The sequence below is a fragment of the Salvia hispanica genome, chromosome 4, assembly GCF_029641045.1.
Source record: "Salvia hispanica isolate PSC_SH4W2 chromosome 4, Shi_PSC_v1, whole genome shotgun sequence".
Classification (NCBI taxonomy): domain Eukaryota; kingdom Viridiplantae; phylum Streptophyta; class Magnoliopsida; order Lamiales; family Lamiaceae; genus Salvia; species Salvia hispanica.
Genome location: NC_142695.1, coordinates 45,653,986 through 45,679,280, shown reverse-complemented (window position 1 = coordinate 45,679,280; position 25,295 = coordinate 45,653,986). Strand labels below are relative to the sequence as shown.

The 25,295-nt window shown below is 31.4% G+C and overlaps 3 protein-coding genes and 1 non-coding gene across 5 annotated transcripts; 1 reads left to right on the top strand and 3 right to left on the bottom strand.

Moving 5' to 3' along the window:
* Positions 1-2,047: 2,047 nt before the first annotated feature.
* Positions 2,048-2,120, bottom strand: TRNAE-CUC (transfer RNA glutamic acid (anticodon CUC)). The gene has a single exon. It is a non-coding gene; the product is annotated as a tRNA-Glu (tRNA).
* Positions 2,121-2,319: 199 nt separating this feature from the next.
* Positions 2,320-3,845, bottom strand: LOC125191963 (uncharacterized). Its single transcript, XM_048089404.2, has 2 exons — positions 3,031-3,845; positions 2,320-2,675 (listed from the first exon to the last, which is right to left on the bottom strand). Exons 1-2 carry the CDS (start codon positions 3,528-3,530, stop codon positions 2,474-2,476), a joined length of 702 nt encoding a protein of 233 aa, XP_047945361.1. The 5' UTR covers positions 3,531-3,845; the 3' UTR covers positions 2,320-2,473.
* A 69-nt stretch (positions 3,846-3,914) lies between these two features.
* LOC125194041 (shaggy-related protein kinase eta) lies at positions 3,915-8,704 on the bottom strand. Of its 2 annotated transcripts, XM_048092042.2 has the most exons (12): positions 8,532-8,704; positions 7,723-7,815; positions 7,308-7,367; positions 6,944-7,216; positions 6,785-6,859; positions 6,646-6,702; positions 6,355-6,495; positions 6,203-6,253; positions 6,031-6,126; positions 5,056-5,139; positions 4,782-4,883; positions 3,915-4,524 (listed from the first exon to the last, which is right to left on the bottom strand). In XM_048092042.2, exons 1-12 carry the CDS (start codon positions 8,544-8,546, stop codon positions 4,423-4,425), a joined length of 1,149 nt encoding a protein of 382 aa, XP_047947999.1. In that variant the 5' UTR covers positions 8,547-8,704; the 3' UTR covers positions 3,915-4,422. The 2 variants fall into 2 exon arrangements, with proteins under 2 accessions (XP_047947999.1, XP_047948000.1); XM_048092043.2 differs by lacking the exons at positions 7,723-7,815; positions 8,532-8,704 and adding an exon at positions 7,483-7,697.
* A 14,372-nt stretch (positions 8,705-23,076) lies between these two features.
* On the top strand, positions 23,077-23,584 carry LOC148929284 (signaling peptide TAXIMIN 1-like). Its single transcript, XM_089056173.1, has 2 exons — positions 23,077-23,280; positions 23,355-23,584. The coding sequence occupies exons 1-2, from the start codon at positions 23,165-23,167 to the stop codon at positions 23,476-23,478; spliced, it is 240 nt and encodes a 79-aa protein (XP_088912299.1). The 5' UTR covers positions 23,077-23,164; the 3' UTR covers positions 23,479-23,584.
* The last annotated feature ends 1,711 nt before the right edge of the window (positions 23,585-25,295 follow it).

Genomic DNA, 25,295 nt, shown 5'->3' with positions numbered 1-25,295 from the left:
TGTACATATTTCTATGGGACGGATGAAATACTTAAATAAGGTGTATCAAGTAAAAAAAATAAATGTGGTGATATTATATTGAAAAAAATAGTCAGAAATCGATGTATTAGAAAGTGAAAAAAACAAATACATACTACAACATAAAATTTTTGGGAATATAAGTACATATGTCACGAATGTTCACTAATACATTATTAATCTAAGTTTTTTTAAAAAAAAATCGTTATCGAGTTGCCGCGTATATGAATATGAAACTATATTTGCTAGAAAAGAAAAAAAGGTTCTGTTTAAAATTGCTGGCAAGAATTTGTGCCTTCGTGGGATATGCCCTAGGAAATATGAAGCATATGCCTTTTGTTACTGAGGGAAAATACATGCTCAAGAATAACCCGTCTGTTCATTCAATTACAAAAGATTAAAAAAAAAAGACTACAAAGTTTTTTATACTTTCTGTTTTTTGGTGAATTAGAAAGCATGCTTAGCCTGAATTATACTTTTATTTTAAATTTTGGTTTTTTCTTTATGTTTGCCTTTTGTTGAATTCATCTAAAAAAATATGATTATAATTAGAGGGTGAGATTATAGTTTTAGCACTCTCATTGCATACGTACGGTACGTAGAACCATCTTGGTGCCAAAATGAGACAATTATAGCACAAAACTTTAAAAGATCATCCATTCCCACTAAGTATATCATACTAAATGCACCCTACCGAAATATTAGAATTAAAGTAATTAAGCTTCCTTTACCATTTTATACATTATTTGCTTTGACATTTTGAAAGACTTGGACATGATGTATAAAATTTTGGCCTATCCTTTTTTAACTTTGGACAAGAGAGATAATATACCTTGGTGTATTCATCTCTTTAGTTAGAAAATGTATCCTTAAATTAAGACATTATTATTCCAAGGAACGTGATATAGTAAGGACAATTTGTATAACTCATATTTTATTCATAAATTTCATACAAAGTGAACATGATACAAGGTTAATCAAAAGGTTGAGTTATATAATATCACAAAAACGCACAAAAACAAATACAATCTCGACTTTAAGTGTTAAATTTATGTTATTCATGTAATTCGAGAGATCTATATTTTTATGAATTTAAATACTCCATGATTTAGGTATATATTTTTGTAATGAATATATAAAAGATATTTGAATACCAAATGAAATTTTTATTGGCCAATAAGGTTGTGAAACGACACAACCTCATTGGTCAATAAAATAAATTGATTAAGAGCATCTCCAATTATTCATACTAAACTCAAACTCATTTTAATGTAAATGTCTCATCAAATATGAATTTACTCCAGCTATTTACACGAAACTTAAACTTAAAAGAATATTTTCTATATTATGCATTTTTACTCATAAAATTTGAAAAAGTTTTTTATTTTGATTTAATGTAAACCTAAAATTAAGTAGTACTTATTTTTTACTAAATAATCAAATTTGGTATGGTTTGGGGGTATTATTGAAGCTAATTATTTATCTTATTTTAGATTTTAGTGTACGAGAAGATAGTCTAAGAAAACATTTATTACCACTTACATATTCAGTCGGCCAAGCTCTAGAATAGAGAGAGACCTTGTTTTTATTTTAATTTAATTGAAAGGTCAAATATTATTTCACAATAAACTCATAATCACCCAGAGTTCTTTCTTTCATCATTACTACTAATTTTTAATTGAATCGGACAAATCATGTTCGGAATTGCCACCTATATTAATACGAAAACATTAAAAGAGCGTTGAAATTTGAATATGTTGACACCCAAACTTCAAAGTTTGGGATATGCCTACGAATTTGGAAATGAGTGAAATTGTGCTGTATATATCCAAGATACTATTCTCGTAGATAATAAGATGAATTCTCAGAATAAACTTAGTTTTGACTTTAGGCTTGATATAGAGTACTCCTATATACGTAGAAGATGATAATAAATTTGAAATATTTGTTGTAGAAAATATTACTCGTATTTTGTTACCGTTGGTAGTCCAGGATTATGCATGAGATTAGAAATAAAATTAAAAAATATTTCCGTTGCCGGGACTTGAACCCGGGTCTCTCGGGTGAGAGCCGAGTATCCTAACCAACTAGACTACAACGGATTTACTGGTATTATTTAATTTCATACTAACTTACATATGGGATTGGAAGAAATTTCTAAATTATGCAATTACAATGTTCTAAATCAGTCTGTAGCAAACAGGATGTTGCATTATTTGTCATCATATTTTTAAAGATATTGCTAGTGCTTAGTTAAGCAAAAGAGAGTCATCTGCGTCTCTAGTTAGGAACAAAACAATCGATATATGTATTACACGATGAAAGCTCATTTCTTGAAAATACTAAGTAACAAAATCTTACTTCACCATCCAAAACAAGAAGACTATGCGAGCCATGCCAAAGAACTTAATTATCTCCAAAAATTTGTCAAAATTGAGGATTCGGTTCCGTGTCCTCACAAGATATTTACGCGAAAAAACCATGGGAGGACGAACGCTATTACCAGAAACGCCATCAAGAAGCTACACAAGAGGTGGGCGCTCAACCACCTTGTGCGCTCTCCTGTTGGGCTTTGAGACTCCCTCCATTCCTCCATGAACTGGATGTCTCCCAGCCCAGTGATGTTCTTTGCAGTCTCACTGCATATCTCACACATTCTGCAACCAAGATTGGAAGAAAACCATTTAAAACCAACTTAAAGCACAAAATGATGTGCATGAAACTAAGCATTTACTCTCAACTTTGCACAGTATCTATCATTTTCCATGTTTATGACATACTATTAGGCTTCTCCTCCTATGATAATCAATTATGCTTTAGTCAAGAGATATTCACATACAAAGTCCACAATGGGTAAAAGAAAGGATATGGAAAAAGATTTCAAATTCACACGATCCAACCCATGGATTTAATCAGATTAAACAGACGCGCGCACACAAGCATGGATCAGAAGATTGAAGAAAACAGGACAATTATCCAACAGTTAAATCAATAAAAAAATATGTCTCTCACCTATATCCTCTCACTCTAAACCACGCCTCAGCGCAACGCAAATGAGCAACTCCGAGCTCCCCTTTGCATCCACAACCGAGCTCGATCAACTCCACCGAATTCTCTCCACTCTCCTTCCCATTCAAATGGCATATTCTACACACTCTCTGATTTTCCACCAGAAATTCATCGCATGTCACCTCGATTACATGCGACGGACATTTCTTTACCCCGTCCATTTTCGACTTGGCACCGGAAATCCTACTCTCCTTATTGCTTGAATTTGATATATCATCGGATTCGGCTCTCTGATTGATCTCTTGCAGTTGGTCATCCATTAAACACAATAACCCGGTTTTGCCAAATATAACCGTGTATATGTACGAAACTGGACTGCGGAATTGATATACTACTACATTGAAGGAGATGGAGAATAATAGGCAGACGTGATTAAAGGGGAAGGTGGAAAAACATAAACGTCTGCTTAGGCCTCGAAAATTGGTTGACCAAATTGACATCATTTACACTTCCTTCAACTCCGTCACTGGACTGCCCAGTTGACTCTCTCTAGATTGTTTGAAACATAAGAATAGTAGTAATGGCGTGTGTAAACATATCGCGGACAGCCTTTGACATTTCCTTTCTATACTAAGTTTAGAAATATTATTTGGTTGGGATTTTACAGTTTTACACAATTTTGGTAGTTCGATAGTTAGCTTAATGAGTTCAATCACAAAATAAAATAACATAAGATAAACTAGTTGGAAGTTTAGAGCGAGTATTTTTGTGTGAGCTATGATGCTATGCCGTGTAGCATTATGGTGATTGATGAGTGGTCTATTTATTTGGTGCAGTAGTAGTAAAATACTCCACTTATGGAGATCTTGCTGAAATCAAGGGGCAAATAAGTAATGGTACAAAAACTTGGCATAAATAAGCAACATATTCTCTTTCACATGTAAAGGAGGACAACTGTAACAAGAAGAAACAGAAGTGAAAAGCAGAAGAAAAATAGGAAAATGAATCGAACCTACCACTTTTGGTTTCAGGCTGCCTCCTATAGGACAACATCTATTCATACACTCTGATGATATCGTTGCCTGTTATGCATTCTTCCTTGTGGGTAACCAAACATATACACAAAAAGGATCTCTCCTCTTCCAGAAACGCTGCTGCTACAAGACACAGCCCAACAGGCAACTATGTAGGAAAAGGGGGAAAAAACAGCATTGTATGGAAGACACAATCCAGATGAGCCTGCAGTGGGATTATTGCCCATCCCCCTTCTGTCCTGGTCCTCGTAGATCCACAGATGCCGTTGGTTCAGCTAACCCCTCTCAGTTAGAGGTGTTACAAACCGTTTTAAGAGTTCTTCAACCCGTTAACTACTATTACTTGCAGGTATAATCTATTTTACGTCATTCCATCATAGGATGCAAAGAACTGTAGGCCCATCTGTCTTTTCACGTGGTCAGGTATTAGCTTGTTGATAAGATCTGGAGATGCACCAGACAACTATATGCACAGAAGAAGAAAGTTATGTTAGTAGAAGAGAAGACAACTTAGAAAAACAAAAAAAAATTAATAACACCGTCGAATCTAGTAAGAGACAGGGTTGTTTGGAGGGGGGAGAGATTAGAGGTGATAGCAGAGAAGCTTCCTTTCAAAAGAAAATTAATGACTGATAATATGTTCCGGTTCACTTTAAAGACATGCTAGTTTGGATCAATTCTTTACCAAAAATGCAAGATGATGATAGAATATTCACGTACCTCCTGTTTGAAGTTGAACAGAGGCGGCAATGGGCGACCATTTGGTAACCGTGCATTAGGTTCCCGTAGCTCATCAAAGAAAGGATGGGCACATGCTTCAAGCTACACGAAGAAGCATCAATTTAAAGGATGTGCATACAACGACATATATATTTGGAAAGCATGTAGGCAGCAAATCGCATCAAATATGAAACCAAGAGTCAGATAATCTTTACTTCAACCAAGACCACATCATTTTTCCAAACAGACTGCAAAAAATATAGAAGAAACTCACCGCAGTGCAACGAAGATTTGGAGAGTATTGCAGCAACCTGGAAGTAAGATCTATTGCTTCTGGAGGCATCCTTTTGTGAAATACCTGAAGTAGCCATGGGTAAGGGGCAGGTCAACATATGGAAAGTATGCAATGTTGAATCACGATCCTCACAAAGATACTTTTAAAGGTTAGAACAAAATACAGAACAAAGACCAAAGAGTGAATACATGCACTATACATCAGCATCTGCACTATGCCACAATACAACAGGACTACCTGCATAACTTAGATTCCTCTCAAGTGTTTTTCCTTCTCCCATTCCTCCCCTTCTTTGACTCTATAATGGGGTTGGATAATGTGCATGGTTGTGCACGTTTAAGCATAACTAAGGGGATTGCAACAGGAGACTTATTCTTGTATTGAAATTTGAGGTTGTAGGGACATAGCTAGACATTACTCTATTTGTACATTGTACCATATTGGTATATAGCACCATTGGACAGCAGATCCTCTTCGATTCACCAAGGTTTCCATCATGACAATCCAAAGCAACACATTCTTGAGATGAACTTAGCAATTGCATTGATATTGACCAGTCTTTGCTAAGCTCAGTACAACTCAGAACAAATACATTATTGATCACAATGATGTCAATGATCACCGCATCATCATTTGAGAACAAAGATGGGTAAACGGGTGAATAAATGTCAAAGATTTGACTTCGCCACCTTTGAAGCTCAGCACAGCACTCTAATTACAAGAGAAGCACAATGCAACTCTAGAATGTATTTAATCAATGCTACCCTTCCCATTCTTCTCAACCTTCCCCGACTCAGATATGCCAATTCTAGATTACCGAATTTCACAGGTGAAAAGCACTGTAAGAGTCCAAACAGTATCAGAGATTGCAACAGGCAATGGAGAACTAGAAAAAAGCCACAATATTTAGCTCCAGCAATGGATCATACAAAACTTGAAATGTTGAAGGTATACCTTGTGCCAAGGGTGTGCTTTAATTTGGGGAAATCTAAAATCATTGTAGTTTGGATTCATACAACGGATTTCCTCACGTGTTGGAGTTCCAAGCACCTTAAAGAGAAAACAATATAAGTCAGGAGATAAGTTAATGCATAACATGCCCTCTGAAATAATGATCTGACGATACCTTAATGACTTCTACAAGCTGGCCCACGGCATTTTCCCCAGGAAACAAAGGCTACGCATTGCACAATATGTACTATTAGGTCAAGTGAACATGCTAATAGCCAATGAAGGTGACAAGCATGTGTGTATATCAAAATTAGCAAGGCAACTCACTTGACCCAGAAGAAGCTCAGCAAGGACACAACCAGCTGACCAGATATCAATGGAAGTAGTGTATTCAGTTGCACCAAAAATGAGTTCGGGAGCCCGATAAAATCGAGAACAGATGTACGATATGTTTGCTTCACCTCTTACCTATTAAAAATAGAAGTCAAGCAATCATAAGTACAAGAAGAAACATTTGAGTTGCAAATAACTTCAGTAAAAAATATCAATATGGAAGCTAAGAAGCTAACGTCCTCCATTTATCTCAAAATCATAAGGAGCTTTAAAAACATCACTTACTAATACTTTTGCACTTCCAAAATCACAAATCTTGACAATATGGGTGGCTGGATCGACCTACAGAGATGGAGAAAGCAATATCAATATTAATACCACTCATTTTCTTCTATATGTGAGTGCAAAGTCTACTTATCCCTACCAAGACATTTTGGGGCTTCAAGTCTCTGTGGCAGACACCAGCAACAGAATGCATGTAAGCCAACCCTCTGAAAATCTGCATAATATATCTTAATTATCGTTTTAGAAAACAAAGAAACATTAAACTTGAAAGAACTTTATAAGAAGTTATTTTACTTACTTGATAAGTGTAAAGTTTCACGTAGATGAGTGGCATTTTCTGGTTTGCATCACTATAATGCTTCAGAACACGAAACATACTTTCTGGAACATACTCCATAACTAAATTGAGAAAAAGCTCATTTTGACTTGTAGTTGAGAAGAAACAATGCTTCAAGGAAACAATGTTCGGGTGATCCATAGTCCGCATAAGCTGCAGCTCACGATTTTTATATCTTCTGTCTTGCAAGACCTTTTTTATAGCCACAGTTTCTCCAGTTTCAATGCATTTTGCCTAGAGTAAAATAGCATATAGCAAATAAGTTTCTTGAGAACTGACAACAAGAAATGGGAAACTAGCACTAGTGGCCTATAGATGTAAATACCTGAAAAACAATTCCAAATGAACCGGTCCCTACAACTCGCTCTGCCATGTAACTAACTGTCTGCATAGTACCAAAAAAGAAATTAGAAACTCCATAAACCAAGGTTTTCCTTCTTCCTAGGTTTTTTCTCATTGCAGAGAAATTGAGGTGTAAGAACCAATTTTAATCTCTTCACCCTTGTCTTTGCCAGTTCATCCCAAACTTCTTTTGACTCACTTACGAGTCACTAAAGATCGCCTTAATCTCAAGAGCTAGACTTGACAGCTCAAGATTCTTCGCTATAGTCTTACTGAGTCAAGCCTGTTTGCTTCATGCAAACCAAATGGCCAACATCCCAACTTAATCAAAATTAAGCTGTAGTTATTAACTCATCCAGTCAAAACTTAAGACAAACATTATCAGACAATAGGTTTACCTGCTTAGGTTCCCCATTCTTTCCCCCTATGGTGGTCGAAATTATGTGACCAGTAACTGTGCCATTCCCATCCATCACTGGAGCAGACATCTCCTGTATAAATGATAAATGCTCATATTAGAAGAGAAACCACGTTACTCTACTGGTACTAAAGATCAGCTATGAAAGAACTTCCCACAGATATGCACATTTTGCTAGAATACACAATCTAGCAGATCATGTAGCAAAGTACAAATATGTAATTTAGCAAAGATCAAGAACATAATTCAGGAAATAATGTGAAACTGTTAATTTACAATCCACACACTAAATCAGCCAGCAGAAACTTCTAATAAGTAAGAAATTTTGTGGCTTAAGGCGTCGACATATTCCAAGGTCATAGAAACTTACTAAAATTGAAGTAGATAAACATAAAAATAACTTTCTATAAGCCTAACACTAAATAAAGGATCAATCTAACCTCCAATTCAAATGAAATAAAATACTCTTAGCTCGTCTAAAATTGATAACCTAGGCAAATTATAAAATTGAAGTTTTCACATACACAAGAAGAACAGAGACAAGAGCTACTGCAGAACGATTACAAGCAACAATAACCTCAAGCACCAAAACTATAGAAATCAGCTAAATTAAACGCCGGAGTTCACTGATTGAGAAAAATAAAATAAATAAGTGAAATGCAGATCTATCGTTTCCGGAACTATGACTAATTAAAATAGAAGATCTAACATAGTGCGGTATTTAGAAATCAATCTCAGAATGAGCACAATCTTCCGCAAAGAAGGAAAAAAACTGAATAAAAAAATAACCTTATCGTCGGCCATAACAGCAGAAGCAAATCGAAAGGCGAAAACCTAAAAAAAAACTTAGAACGAGATTTCAACTCTGCGATCTGCGCAGCATTTTTGCGTTGATGATTGAGAGGTTATGATTGTCGGTAGAGAAAAGGAAAAAGAGGAACACAATTAGAGAGAGAGATAGAAAGAGAGAAAGAGGAGAGAGGCGTGGTTAGGGTGGTGGTGGGGGGTGGGGTAGGGATGCCGGGTCCCACAAACCAAACAGCATCCCATGTGATTCCAGCTCTCGCAATTCCTCTTTCGCTGACTCTGTTTTCTTCTTTTTCTATTAACTAGTATATCCCCTGCGCAACACTGAGAAAATTAGCAGTAAATCATATAATTCCGAGACATGAATAAAGAAAATTATTTAACATATTTTATGCCTAAAAGTTTTATACCAATTTAATTGGGACAAAGAGAGTATAATATTCCTATAAATTTATAAGAAAAACATACTCTCTTTAGTTAAGACTAAAAAGATTATTTTAAGATTTCATACCAAAAAATTATGTACCAACTTAGTTTGTACAAACAGAGTACAATAATTAAGAGAATCTAAAGTATTAGTACATCCCCCAACGCGTGGCGCAGTTGACGACATTCGTAGTTAATTACGTATTCATTTAATTACAATTGTAATTAGTTACTGAGTTATCAATGGAGAATGCATATGTATAAAATATTGAATACAATTTTAAATATTTATGTATATCCCTATATTTATGCTTGGTTTTCGGTCAAAAAAAAATCTAAATTATCCCTATTGAAAATATGAGATGCACTTCATTATTGCGTATAATCTTAATATATTATTTAACAACCCAAGTGCAAATGAAAGTAAATCTTATGCGTAATAATTGTGAAAATTTAGAGGTAATATTGTATTTCCTTATCCATTCTCCCTCAGCCACTAAATCAATACAATTTTAAACTCTTCATTAATTATTTTCTTAAATACACTACAAAGAATTCAAATCCTTTTAACCTACCAATCCATAAAGGCAATAATCAACTTATACTAAAATCAAACAAAATACTTTAGCAATAACACATCTTTCAAGTTATATTACCCTATTAATAATTCCTCACAGAATTAAAACCATGATTCACAACTTTCCACATTAACGAAAGAAATAAATAAACACTACTCGCTCCGTCCCGGCTAAGATGACACATTCCTTAGCCGGCACGGGATTTTATGAGTTGTTGGTTAATGTGTTTAATTGGAGAGAGAAAAGGTGGGTGCAAGTATTAAAATAGAGAGAGAAAGAAAGATGAATATTTTAATAGGGGTGAGAAAAAGTGGTTGGGTGTATTAATTGGAGAGAGAAAGTTTCCAAAAAAGGAAATGTGTCATCTTAGTTGGGACAAACTAAAAAGGAAAACGTGTCATCTTAAGTGTGACGAAGGGAGTACAATATAACGACTCTAAGAATAAAAATCAAAAGCAGAAACCTAGCTTCAATAGATATGCAAATCATAATATACAAACACCAATAACATAATATCAGTTTAACAAATACATTTATCATCAACAGAAAACAAAAAAAAATGCAGATATATATTAAACATTAAATATCGACAAATAAATCCTATTATGTAAAACAAAATATAATAACCATATTGCATGTACTCATATTTTATTGCATAGATTAAAGCACAACATATTAACAATTATAGGAATCTCAGCAAAGGTAAAATAATACGATATCATTGTATAATGCAATTATAAATTATAGGTAACAAATTAGTAAATAAAATCCAAACAAACTTCGAACTAATTTAAAAAGTAATCTAGCATGCATTATCCTTTTTGACTATTATAAAAACTAATTTAAAAAGTAATACGGCATGCATTATGTGTATATACGTGTAGTTTATAAAATTGTACGTTTATCAATCACTTTTCTTTATTTTTACTTAGAAACAATTATACATACAGATCTGAAAACACAAGTTGAAGCATAATGTTATTGCACATATACTACACGTCTATTAGTCACTTTTAGGAATATTTTCCTTATATATCTATATAATAAAATGGAGTACTATATTATTTCCTCTTATTAAATTTACAAGAATGATGGCATTAATTTATAGTATTTTATTATGTACTTGAAAAGTTGAAATAAATAGAGAGACGATCTCATCATATCTTTTAATGTTAGTAATATTAATTAGTGATAATTTAGTTGTAATTTAATATATACTTCCAAAACCTATAGAATATTAATATACACCATGTATACTTCCAAAAACTATAGAATATTAATATACTCCATGTATACTTCCAAAAACTATAGATTATTAATATGCTCCAAAATTATTATTACTAATTTCCATCTTTTTTAGGACCAATTGTGTATTTTCAATTTCATATTTCAATTACTGTAATTTATGTTGTTTATTTTATACAATTTTAGTCTATCATTTATCGTGCTTTTTATCAATTTTTAGTGTGCAATAATAAATTTATCATGTAATTTTTTATTATAAAATTTAACAAAAATAAATATATAATGGTGTGGTTGGATAGTCACTAATAAATTACAAAAAAAGTATAGTTGAGTTTGTTGAATATTGAGCATATCTTAAAATATTATAATTTATTATTTTAGGTTCTCTTATACATATATGAGGCAAAAAGTAAATTTCTCATTGATTGATTTAAACTCAATCAAAGATAATAAAAAAGTCCAAAAGTTACATAAATTATATAGCTTCTCTAAGAAGTTTTGCACACAAAATCTTAATAAAGTGCAAATGTATACTATGAGTCAATCTTTGTATGGTTTTTTAAAATATGAGATAAAAATACACTATTGATTAATGACATAAAAAAATATTTTCTTCCAAATTGATAACAAAATTTTATATAATCCATATATCAGTATGTTGTACGATTCTTTCTTTGCACAAATGAAAGGAAAAGTTGAATTAGCCATTTATGATAGTGGAATAGGAATAGCCGTTATAGCCTCTACAGTGTGAATTGGGAATATGAGAATGCATTGAGAATAGAGAAATTTTTTGGAATATGCATCATATGGATAAAGCACCATTATACTTTGTATAATGCACATACAAAACGTGAATGAGTGTTATTGATGTGATTATCAATCAATAAATCAATGTACTAAATGGCACAATCTCATAGGTTGATAAATATTTTTTAAAAAAAAATTATATATGTTTTATCTATTATATTAAGTAATTATATAAATTATACCAAAATTTTTAATTTTTCATCCTCTATAAATATAGACCGCATTTGCTATATTTATTTTATCATAGAAAAATATCATCTTTTCTTCTCATATAATCCCTCTTCTTTGGTTGTAGTCTTCTTTGTTTTTACTATGAATGGTGGTGAGAGTAATATATTATATGATTCTCAAAATTACTACTATTACTTATTTCCATCTTATATTTTGAGCACCAATTGTGTATTTTTCAATTTCATATTTCAATTACTGTAATTTATGTTGTTTATTTGTTTATTTTATACAACTTTAGTCTATCATTTGTTGTGTTTTTTTATCAATTTTTAGTATGCAATAATAAATATTTCATCTAATAATATTATTATAAAAATAAGTATATAATTGTGTGGTTGGATGATCACAAATAAATCAATCATAAAAAAAAAGGTATAGTTGAGTTGGTTGAATATTGAGCATATCTTAAAATATAATAATTTATTATTTGGGTTCTTTTATACATATATGATGCAAAAATTAAATTGTCCATTGTACAAAACAAAAGCTTAAAATTATAATTATCACTTTAAATGTAATTCTAAATTATTATACTATTATGGACATTTCTTTACGTGGAAAGATTAAAATTATAAATAATCACTTTAAATGTATATTGTTAAAATATACTTATCAATTATATCAACTAAATATCCATATTTTATCGAAAAATGATAAACCAAGAGCCGATGTAATCTATACATCTATATCTATATTCATACATATATAAATGTCAAGTTGTAAGAATTTTTATTTTCCCACTCAGATTCATGAATTTTATTGAGTATATTGTATACATCTTTTAGAATGTATTATATAAATTTATGTCAGATGCATGACTTGATAGATTGTCATTGAATAAAGCACCATTATACATTGCATAATACACGTACAAAACTTGAATGAGTTTTATTGTGGTGATTAATAAGATACTACTCCATAAACCAATGGTCAATAAATAAATCAAATGACACAATCTCATTGGTTTATAAATATTTTTTTAAAAAAATTATATATCTTTTATCTACTATATTAAGTAATTATAAAAATTATACCAAAATTTACAATTTTTCATCCTCTATAAGTAGAGACCGCATTTGCTATATTTTTTTTATCATAAAAAATATCATCTTTTTCTCTCATATAATCCTTCTTCTTTGGTTGTAGTCTTCTTTGTTGTTCACTATGAATGGTGATGAGAGTAACATATTCTCCGATTCTCAAAATTACTATTACTAATTTTCATCTTATGTTTTGAGCACCAATTATGTATTTCATATTTCAATTACTGTAATTTATGTTGTTTATTTGTTTATTTTATACAACTTTAGTCTATCATCTATTGTGTTTTTTATCAATTTTTATTATGCAATGTATAATATTTCATGTTATAATATTATTATAAAAAAATTAATAAAAATAAATATATAATGGTGTGGTTGGATAGTCATTGATAAATCAACAAAAAAGGTATAGTTGAGTTGGATGAATATTAAGCATATCTTAAAATATCATAATTTATTATTTTTAATTCTTTTATACATATATGATGCAAAAGGTAAATCGTACAAAACAAAAGCTTGATTTATTGACTGATTCACAATCAGTCAAAGATAATAGTAAAAAAGCTCAAAAGTTACATCAATTCTTTAAGAAGCTTTGCACAAAACCTAAATAAAAGGCAAATATGTACACTGAGCCATTAACATGTCCAATATAAATAAACCATTGATTATTGACATAAAAAAGATTAAAACACATTTTCATCAACTGATTTTAATTTTTCAATCTTACCTACATATTTATTAAACTACACATTAACCCAACAACACCATTAATAATTTACCATTATACAACATTTTTGGACTGCATTGGGACACTCTCATAAATCTATATGTTATTCATTTGCTTACGTATCTAAATTCCACGTTTAATCTCACATCACTCACGAAACATATTCTTTAACCAACACATATATCCAGAAGCAATATAAATAAAATATACATATGCATATGTCTCTCTATTCCTTTTTATTATTCTGTTACATATCAAGCCTGGTATCTGTTCGGGATTCTTCTAGGACCCGAAGGTCCCTCTGTAATTGGACTCATAGGCCCCTCTATAATTGGACATATAGGTCCTTCTGTATTTGACCGGAAGGTCCCTCTGTATTTGACCCGTAGGTCTCTCTGTAATATCATATCCAGGGCAAGACCATCACAGATCCTCTTTAATCATATGATTCATGTACTTTAATCTCAAATAAAAAAAACATATTTCCTCACATCATATTCCACCAAAGAATTCCAATATAGTTTATAAATATATCCATTGCACCAGTCCCACACAGCCAGATCATATTCTATCATTAATAACAAACAACATATAATCATATTAGGTTCACATCATATAATATAATTAATCTCTTCACCAGAACTCAGAATAAAGAAGCATGTGAAACATGTAAAATTAAAAGTATGATTTATACACACCTAAGTACTATAGATATTCTCATTGATTCTACCTCCGGCTGTGCAATCCTTTTCTTCACCCAACTGACTCCGTTATTAATTTGTTACTCTTTTTCAAAATATTATCGGACTATTGCTTCTTTCAATTCCGTGGTTAGGATGACATGTGTATTATGGTGAAATATTATTTCGTAAGGCACATGTATGAATAGGATTTTGAAGCTGAAGTTTTGAGTATACAATTTTCTCATTCACTTTCTTAATAATAATATTCTATTAACTTTAATTACATATTTATAAACCAAAGAGTCGGTGTTAATATGACTAATTTCTCCAACTTATCATACGTGTTTGTCTATTCCATAAATTACTCACACGTATAACACTTCTAGCTATATGTCATGCGTATTCATATAATATTAATTATTAAACTATTAATATACATCCATTTGCCAACACTTTTCTATAATATTCCATGCACCCACTCGTTAATTATACATATATGTATATTATTTATATAATTTCTCATGTGTTTTACATCTCTTATATACACATACACACTTTGTGAATAGTTTAATAATTTTACTATCTATGTTATTTTTTTCGTATAATTATAAAAAATAATAACTATAGTTTATAATAAAATGAAGAGTGATATTAATGATCATGGTCAATCTAATAATAACTATATGTTATAATAAAATAAAGAGTGCTATTAAACTTTAGGAAAATTAGAAGTTAATATAGAATAATTTGATTTGGGCTTATAAAAGAATAAATAAATAGATGAAATATGAATTTTAGTCTGAATAAATTAGAAGATGTTACAACTATACAATGAATTTTAGGTAATTAATTGTAGGTATAGTTATTGATATTTTAAATAATCTATTGCGTAATAGTCTGATATATTGAATAATTACTAAAAATTAGTATTTTATTATGATGGATGGTAAAAAGAAAATATAATTTTTGAAAATGCGAGAAGCACATGTTCTTAACTCATCTATTTAATATTTTAAATCTATATAGTTAATATTTTATATTTCATATAGAATATTACATAGAAAAAAAGATATTGCAGAATGTTGTTAAATTGTAAACTATGTTACTAAGTCCGTACTACAACCTAACCCTATGGATTACTAAACCCTTTGGAGATGGATTTAACTTCGATCACATAGCGAACGCTATTTTATTGAGTTGGTACTATACCATAACCCCATGTACTACTAAACCCTTGGATTGTTGGATTTACACTTCAGCCCCGGCGCGATGCGCAACTGACGATATTTTTAGTAATTAAATAATTACATAATCATGTATTATTGATACATGTGAACTTTAGATTCGAATCGTTATATGCTCCATCCATCTAATAAAATATTGTCCAAATATTCAATCCCAGGACGATGCACTATTTTATTAATTGAATAAGTATATATTTAAGTATTGTTAATAACGTTACATTTTGATATCACTATATATTATTAAGATGATTTTTTTATCCACAAAAATAAACAATTAATGATTTAAATGAATAGAGAAAAAGAGCTCGATATTTTAATTGGAATGAGAAACATGGTTAAGTGTACTAATTGAAGAAAGAAAGTTTTCAGAAAAGATAAAAGTATCATCTTATTTGGGGCAAACTAAAAAGAAAAATGTGTCATCTTAAGTATGTGATAAAATTTACTAAAACTAATACTCCTACATGGCAATAATTAAAATTTTAAAACTAATACACCTACGTGGCCATAATTAAAACTTTAAAACTAATACCTTTAATTACTAAAACTAATATTCCTACATGACTATAATTAACATTTACTAAGACTAATACCTTCAATTTACTAAAACTAATACTTCTACACGGCCACAAATTAAATTTAAAATTATCATTTATTAATTCAAGTGGGGTTTAGTTAATCCTTAATTATTTTTGGCCCAAAACATGTTACCCTAGCCCAAATTCACTTTTAGGGTTGCATTATTCACTATATAAGTCCAACAACACTATTCAATTCCTCCCAACGGCACTTTTCAATTCCTCCAAGTGGTGCCTTTATTTCTTAGTTATTTCTACATCTTTCACGCCACAAATTTTATTCCAGATTTCTTGAATTTGTTTTGTTTACTAAGAATATGGAATACATATGATGTGGAATGTTACTCCATGTTATAAAAAATAAACGAATATGGAATGCATATTATAAAAAGTAAATTGTCCATTGTACAAAACAAAAGTTTGATTGATTGACTGATAGTCAATCAATCAAAGACAATAAAAAAGTCCAAAAGTTACATCTATTATATAGCTCTTTAAAAAGATTTGAATAAAACCTAAATAAAATGCTAATGTATACATTGAGCCAAATTGATTAAATTTATATTATATTAGTATGTGGAACGAATTTTAATTTACATGACCATACCTGATATAAAGTACATAGCATTACACATAGTTTACAAATTTTTACTTGTTTTCTTAATTAATTTTTGACAAAATTTAATAAACTATTTAAACGATTAAAATCTAAAAAATAGTTTGATTAATACCATCATTATGATCTAATTAATGTATATTTTTTGGAGTATTTGATAATGCCATCAGTATTAATTACCTAATAATCTTATGTTTAATCGATTAATGTACACTAAACAATAATAAAATTATTAATGAAGGAGTGAGACGATAGGTCAGGCCAACAACATATATAACAGTATAGGTCATCCCAAGAATCCAATCTCCCTTACCTTTATCCCAAAAAAAGTCCAAAAGTTACATCAATTATACAGCTTCTTTAAGAAGCTTTGCATAAAACCTAAATAAAATGCAAATCTATACATTGTACCAAATTGATTAATTGGTGACAAATTATGCATTAAGAATAGAGAAAACTTTTTGGAATATGCAAATGTATACAATGTGAATTGGGAATAGGAAAATATGCATTAAGAATATTACTTGCTAATCATATAAGCATTACTACATATATTTTGGAAACACTCTTATCTCTATTTTATCCTCTCTTACTTTACTCTCTTCACTTCACATACAAAATAAAATTATATAAAATTATCAATTTTAATTATGCAATAATAAATATTTCATGTAACATTATTAGTATTATTATAAAAATTAATAAAAATAAATATATATAATGGTGAGAAATAAAATGCAAACATGCATTGAGCCAATCCATCATTTGTCATTATAGCCTCTGCAATATGAATTAGGAATAGGAAAATGCATTGAGAATAGAGAAAACTTTTTGAAATATGCATTATTGATATACGTGTGATTTGCTATTAGGAATAAGGCATTAATTGAGTAGACAACACTAAAAATGGAAACACTCTTATCTCTGTTTTATTCTTTCTCTTTTATTTTACTCTCTTAACTTCACACACAAAATAAAATTACATAAAAATATCAATTTTTATTATGCAATAATAAATATTTCACGTAATATTATTATCATAAAAAATTAATCAAAATAAATATATAATGGTGAGAAATAAAATGCAAATGAATACATTGAGCCAATCCATCATTGGCCATATATATGTGAGTGAATTAGTGAATATATGGTAATGCATATTATATGTGGGTGTGTAAAATTTTCATAAAATATATTATAGTGGGGCAATCATGTATGCTTTAGCTAGAGGTGGGTCCCTTTTGTATTTCCATTTAGCAAAATAATGTTGGTGGGACACATCACATCACATCACATCATATCATATTTCTATGGTGGTATCAATACGATAGCTATGAATTAATGCTACTTGTTTCAAGTTTAAATCCTATAAAATGAGCTCATTAGGTTGGACAGAAAATGTATATATTAGTAGTACCTATTAATATTATACTGCATTAATTATTAATTGCTGAATTTTTAAAAAAAAATTTATTTACTTTACAAAAGTATAGAATTTTAACTTATGTAACCTGTTAAATGCATTAATTATTAATGACTGAATTTGACTTTAAAGAACTGCATCTGAAGTAACTTACTTTTAATACTGCAGTCTACTCAATTAAAAAAAATGGGAAGCAACTTGCACTCTTTGCACAATCCTCAATTTAGAAATGAAGGTTTTCAATCTTTTCAGTCTTTTCATCTTTTACAAAGTAAAATGAAACAAAATAAATTTGCATGGTGGAAATCATTTGATGAATTAGAATTTTGGGATATTTAAATCCCTAAAAAATCTCCTACCTTTTATAAGCAGTACAACTGTAAATTTTGGTGGAAATATTTTTGGAATAAGAAAGATATAAAATAAAATCTATCAAAAATAGATTAAGTAGGAAGAGAAAATAATATATCAAAAGCATAATTAAATTATGGAGTAATAAGAAATAGTACTAAATTTCCAACCCCTCTGACCCCCTCTGATTCTTTTAATCTCACCTCCACATCCTTGTTCTACTTTCTCTCTCTCGAGATATATATGAGCATACATATATAATATTAGCATTTATATAAAGTGTCCAGTTGGTCATCAATATTGTCCACCAATGAAGTACATTGGAACTTGCAATTACAAATTATGACAATATATATAGGGGTGCGTTAGGCTCCTTTGCACCCTAAGTGTCCTATTTCCTTCTTAATCTCAGCCTTTGGATCCTTAAATTGGATGGTTGTGATCAATGCATTATTAGTCTATAATGTTGCATTATTAGCCGCTGTGCATTATTAGAATGAAAATGTGCATTATTAAATGACACGTGGCATTAATCTAACCGTCAGATGACAAAATCGTGGGGCTAGGATTAAGAAGGAAAAATGACAAAAGATATGAAAAAAATTTGAATACATCTCTATATATATATATATATATTGGCTTCAACTAAAAATGGGTATCATTGCTCTTAATTAATGAAGTTTAAAATCTATTGCTTCACAATAATCATATGGCTACTAAACTTAATCTCAACTCTTTGTGCCACCTATTTCTAATTGTATCTCTCATTCTCTCTCTTCCTTGAGATATACTGTACGAAACCAATGGTGAAGAAATAGAGGATTCTATTTTATGTCTTAAAGTATATTAAAATAAAAGAAAATATATTATACTAAGACAAAAGAAAGAAATGGCATTGATTTATTGATCAATAAAAATATATAATCATTTACATAGAGTATTGTTCAATAAAAGGAAAAAATGACATTGTAGATGTTGTTTATTTTAGATAAGTTGATTTATTGATTGTAAAAAAATGTACTCCATTTAATACAATTTGAAATTATTTGATTAGAATATATATTTAATGGACTTATGAGAATTAATACAAATAAATAGAGAAATAAAACTCAAAACCCATTTTATAGTTGAAAACTAAGATATTTAATCCTTTATAATTATATAGTACTCTATTATATTACAAACTCATATTTTATGGAAAATGAAATGCATTCCATTCTATTTTTTGTGCAATTATTGCTCCACAATGTGTATACATTTATTGCCTATTAATCGAAACAATGGAAGAGAAAAACCTCTTCGTCATTTTTTCTCTTCCCTTCCTTGTCTTTGGACTAATCATCTTACACAAAATATATATAAAAGAAGAAGAAGAAGTGCATCTGACACTCAAACGTACAAAATGATAAAAAAAAAATATCACTACTAAAAACAAAAAGAAGTGCATCTGACACTCAAATGTACAAAATGATAAAAAAATATTACTACTCCCTAGGAAATTACTCTCTCTCCTCTGCTCCTTTCACCCCTCTCTATCTCTCACTCCTTTCATCTCTATATCCCTCCTTTTTCAGCTATTCAGTTTCACTTCCTCTGTATAAATGGTTGGACAGCTCCGGCAAGCTATGGCCTATGCTGATTTCGTTAGTGCCTTCATCTGTTCTTAGTTTTATGCTTTTTCTCTGCTGGATCTGTACTTCTCTTATCATTCTCTAATTTACTCTTCTTTTGATATTCAATGTTTGTTAATATCTACAAAAACCCAGAAGATGTTGTGAGATATTAGATTTAATAGGACAAACAATGGTGAGTATTAATAGAAGTGAATGCTATTGTGGTTTAAAGAGTTAACCTATGTAAAAAAAGAAAAATGTTAAATAATATTTACATACCTTAAATATCTGCAAAATATAAATGGTCAAGATAAGCAACAAAACATTAAAATAAAAAAAATATAAAGATGAAGATGAAGAAAGATATGGAAGTAAACGTAGAGAGAGAGAAGAACCTGTAACTTATGTAAAAAAAGAAAAATGTTAGATAAAATTCACATACCTTAAATATCTGCAAAATATAAATGGTCAAGATAAGCAATAAAATATTGAAATAAAAAAAATATAAAGATGAAGAAAGATATGAAAGTAAATCGTAGAGAGAGAGAGAACCTGTAATTTATGAATGTGTGTTGTTGCAACTGATATTTATAGAACAACTTTCTAAATAATCTTGGATTTTAAATTTCAAATTTCAAATTTTTTTTGCTCTAGAATGAACAGATTTCCCCCCTTTTTTAGCTCCAAAAAACCCCTCCATTTTGGAGGGGGGAAAACCCACATTATTTTTGGGAGGGAAAACCCACGTTTTCTTTTGGAGGCAAAACCTACTTTTTATTTGGGTGGGAAAACCTTGTTATGCTATGTGTTTCGTATGCATACAAAATGTATTTGTATATATATAGATGATGTAATGTTTAGTCAGCTTTACAATTAAAAATGATGCTATAATCTGATGGTTTTAATGCATGAAGGTGATGGGGTCATTTTAACTATCGGTCAAAGCTTGGAAGTGTAAGTTGGCGGATAGCATTTGCAAAATTCCCTCCAAATCGCAAATTTAAAAACAGGGGGAATTCCCTTTGATTTTCCCCCCCCAAAAAACCCAACTTTTAATGATAGTATAGATTGGGTGTAAAACCACAATGATAGTATAGAATGGGTGTAAAACCACCTTGCGATTCATAAGTAGTCGCTGTAGTTCGGGCTTGCAAGAGCGCAACAGATGGGCTTGGCCTCCTATCTGTTAATTTTGAGCCCATGGTTTTCTTCTACGTAGCCCAATAACTAATTAACATATTTATTCTTCCGATGAAGTTCATCTGCTTTCCTTAAAATCCCACCACTGCAAACTTAATAGTAGTTTATGGCCCAGTTATAACTTTTAAAATACGTATGAAAGAAATAGTTTGAATATATGGCCCACTTACTATATTTATATGGGAAATTATCTATTTAAGTTTGTAAACTTTTTTTCAAGTACAAAGTTCACATGAAAAATATTAAAATTTTCAAAAGTTTATTGACATTAGTCACCTCTTTTGCAAGCCATGTTGTTAGAATCGTCAACTGCAACATTAGTTTGATATTATCCGCTTTGAATTAAGTTCACACGGATTTGTTTTTGGGTCACTCCCAAAAGGCCTCAAACTAATTGGGGTTGGACAGGAATTATATACACCTTTCAGCTTCCCTCCCTTAACCAATGTGGGATGAATTTGTAACCCAACAAACCTCCCCTCAAACCGAGACCACATTGGGAACGCAGTCGACACAAACATGGGTCGTTCCAGCCCTGGCCCCTAGGTCATCCAGGGCTCGACTCTAACCTGAGTCTTTCAAGGCTCGACCCTTACCGAGGCTCATCCAGGCACGACCCAAAGCCACCTGGGCTCTGTTGGTTTCTGGATCTACAAGAGATAAAAGCCGGGCGTAATACAACCCAAAAGAAGGAATACAAATGGAAAACTGAAACGAAATTACAACTGAAAATCGAAACAAATAAACCGTGAATAGTTGTTAGCCGAGTCGAGGAGTCCTCTTTCCGCAAGACTGGATACGCCCCGGTAGTGCTCTTCGGATTGCGTTTCGTCCCCAAAGATAAAACGGCTACGTCTCTGATGAAGCAGCACTGCTATCAGCAGACATCCGGCAAACTAGATGGAGGAGAGTAGGGGTGAGCATTCGGATATTCGCTTTTCGAATTTTTTGCTCACCCCTAGAGGAGAGGGCAGATATTTCGACATAAAACAATGCAGAGAGAGGAGAGAGCTTATGATGCAGAATGCTTGATGTTGTGTGTCTAGAATGCTAGAATGACTAGCCTATTTATAGGCTCGATCCACTGCAGGGGGTCAACAGCCATGATGACTGTCATCAGTGCTAGACTCGTAACGGTCGTCGGTTACAAGACGTTACGGAGCTGGAGCTGAGAGGGTGAATCTAGACGCGTCTAGGTTCATTCACGACGTGGACTATCACATGTCAGCCACGTTGGTTTTACCGCATCATACTGACGAGGTGTCATCCCGCTTGGCTCGCTGATGTAGAAACGGTGGTGGTCTAAAAGGAACTAGACCCACTAGCCTTGGGTCGAACCCACAGACCAAGCCCAAAGACCAATTGCCAAGTCCAAGGACACAGGCATGAGGCGCGTAATAGATTAAAAAAAAAGATTATTCATGTGCATTTAAAATTGGAATTACAGTAGCACGCTTGGTTGGTGTAAATAAAATTTATGTGTCCAATTTATAATAAGGAATCCAATATCCAAAATATAAAAATAATGAAAATTAATTGATTTTTGGAAGAGATTTTGGTGCAGATTTAATAAAGTGTTAGAATGTGAAGAGTATATTTCAGATGAATTAGGGTAATAAAAGAAAATATGATTAATAGGATTCGGGAATGGGTATGATGAAAAGGCACGTGGCAGCATAGATATTTCCGCACAACACGTTTTGGTGGCCATATACGCCGTCTGTGACCCCACGACGTTTACTACTCGGAAACTTCTTCTATTTCGACTTGGATATCAATATATCATATCATCTCTCTCTCTCTCTACAATATCTCCAAAATTTGAATCAACTTGAGACTCAAATATGAGCGGCGGAGACGACGATTGCAGATGCCGCCCCTTGGGTTTTCTCCTCGGCCTCCCCTTCGCCTTCGTCGCGCTCATCCTCTCCCTCCTCGGCGTCGTCATCTGGATCGTCGGGTACCTCTCTCTCTCTCTCTCCGGCTAATTTGCTCAAATTTAGGTGGATAATTAATAAAATCGGTGGTGTGCAGGATTTTGTTGAGCATCGTGTGTCCGTGTTGCCTGTGCGTGACGATGATCGTAGAATTAGCGTTGGCGCTCATCAAGGCTCCGTTTTCTGTGATCAAGTGGTTCACCAAGCAGATTCCTTGTTAATTCATTTCATATCAATTCGGTCATTATATGTTGAATCTGAATGTTCCTAGTTCCTACTATTGAATTTGATTCATCACATTAAATTTGATTTTTGTATTTGTGTTCCTTTCTCCTCTCTCGCTCTACAATTGATTGCTCACTTACCACTCCAATAATGCATCACGGTTTCATGAATTTAGTAAACTCCCAAACTACAAATCATCTAGCTGTACTACAACTGTATGTATGATTCTGGATACTATATTAATGATTAAGTCTATTTTTTCCAACCATATACTACTAAACTCCTCTGTCTCATTGGTTTCCCATTAGTGCTACAAATAAATATTTAATTACTTCATTACTTGATAATAATATATAATGAAAATGTGTTGAATTAAAAAAAGAAATAAAATCAAAGTCAATGCTTATGTAAGACAAAAGAAACGGAGTAGTAACATTTAATCATTTAAACTCTTTAGGGCACGTTTGGTAGCTATGTCATGTTTCGACTAGACATGATACCATTATGATAGTAATCATAGTTTCGATTAGTTAATTTACATATATTGGGTGTTTGGTAGATTAAGATAATTGTGAGTTATCTTATTGTAGTGTTTGGTACAATAAGTCACAAGTAAGGATTAAAATTATGATTGTCAAAATTATCCTCATTAGTTTAAGTTAATTACTAAACTATCATCATTTTACCCTAATTATTCCTATAAAATCGTTTTGTTTAAAATTAACATCTTTTCAAGCTAAACTCCTTATAAAAATTAGCATCTTTATATCAAAAAACTTATATTTATTTTGGTATTCTATTTTTGTGAGCATTAATAATTTTGGACAAATTTTATGAATAATCAATTATTATTTTGGACAAATTCTATATGAAAATATTTTATCAAGTACCAAATTTTATATGTTCAATTTTTTTGAAGTTTAAAGCGTTTGTGGATTGAACAACATCGTATATTTATGTTCAAAACAAAAGCAATTGCCTTCAAGTATTACGTAATTATAAGTATAATATAATATAATGTAAATAAAGTAATATAATGAGAATATAATACGATTTAATGTAAAGTAATATAACGAGAACATAAAGTAATATAATGAGAATATTATAATATAATATAATGTAAATAAAATAACAAAGTAATATAATTAGAATAACAAATTGACATCAACAAAATTCTTAATATGATTTAATAGGAAAATGACGTCCTTCAATACAACAACTAAGTAAAATTGATGGGTTAGAAATTTTGATGGGTAAAATTGTATTTTGCTAACTTAACTAGGCTTCCATGATAAATAACATAGGATTTTGGGTAGTTACAAATATGACTAAAACATAAGATTTTCAGTGGGCTTTGTGCGGGCCGGAAATAAAACACGGGCTACTATGTTTGGTAACATAACTACCAAACACACAAATAAACCCAGATTAATCTCTTATCTAGGCGAAACATAGCTACCAAACGGCCCCTTAGGGTCTTAGGCCCATTAAAATTAAGAGTGAACTGCATAAAAGGTCCCTGACTTTTCGACTTGTTGCACCGTTGACCCCTAACAAAAAAAAATCCCACTTCAGGGGTCTAACAAAAACTAAATTCACAAACCTTGCATATTTTGCCATTTTTCGGACGAAATTGCCCAAATGGCTGGAAGGGCACTTTCGTCCGATTATCCATGAAACCTGCCACTCTGCACCCCTACGAAGTGACTACTAGGTGGCGTGTGTAAGAGATGACTCAGGCGACGCGACTGAATTCAAATTCGAAGTGATTTTGTGATGTATAAAATTATCTCTCTCCATCCCCTTTCTTCTT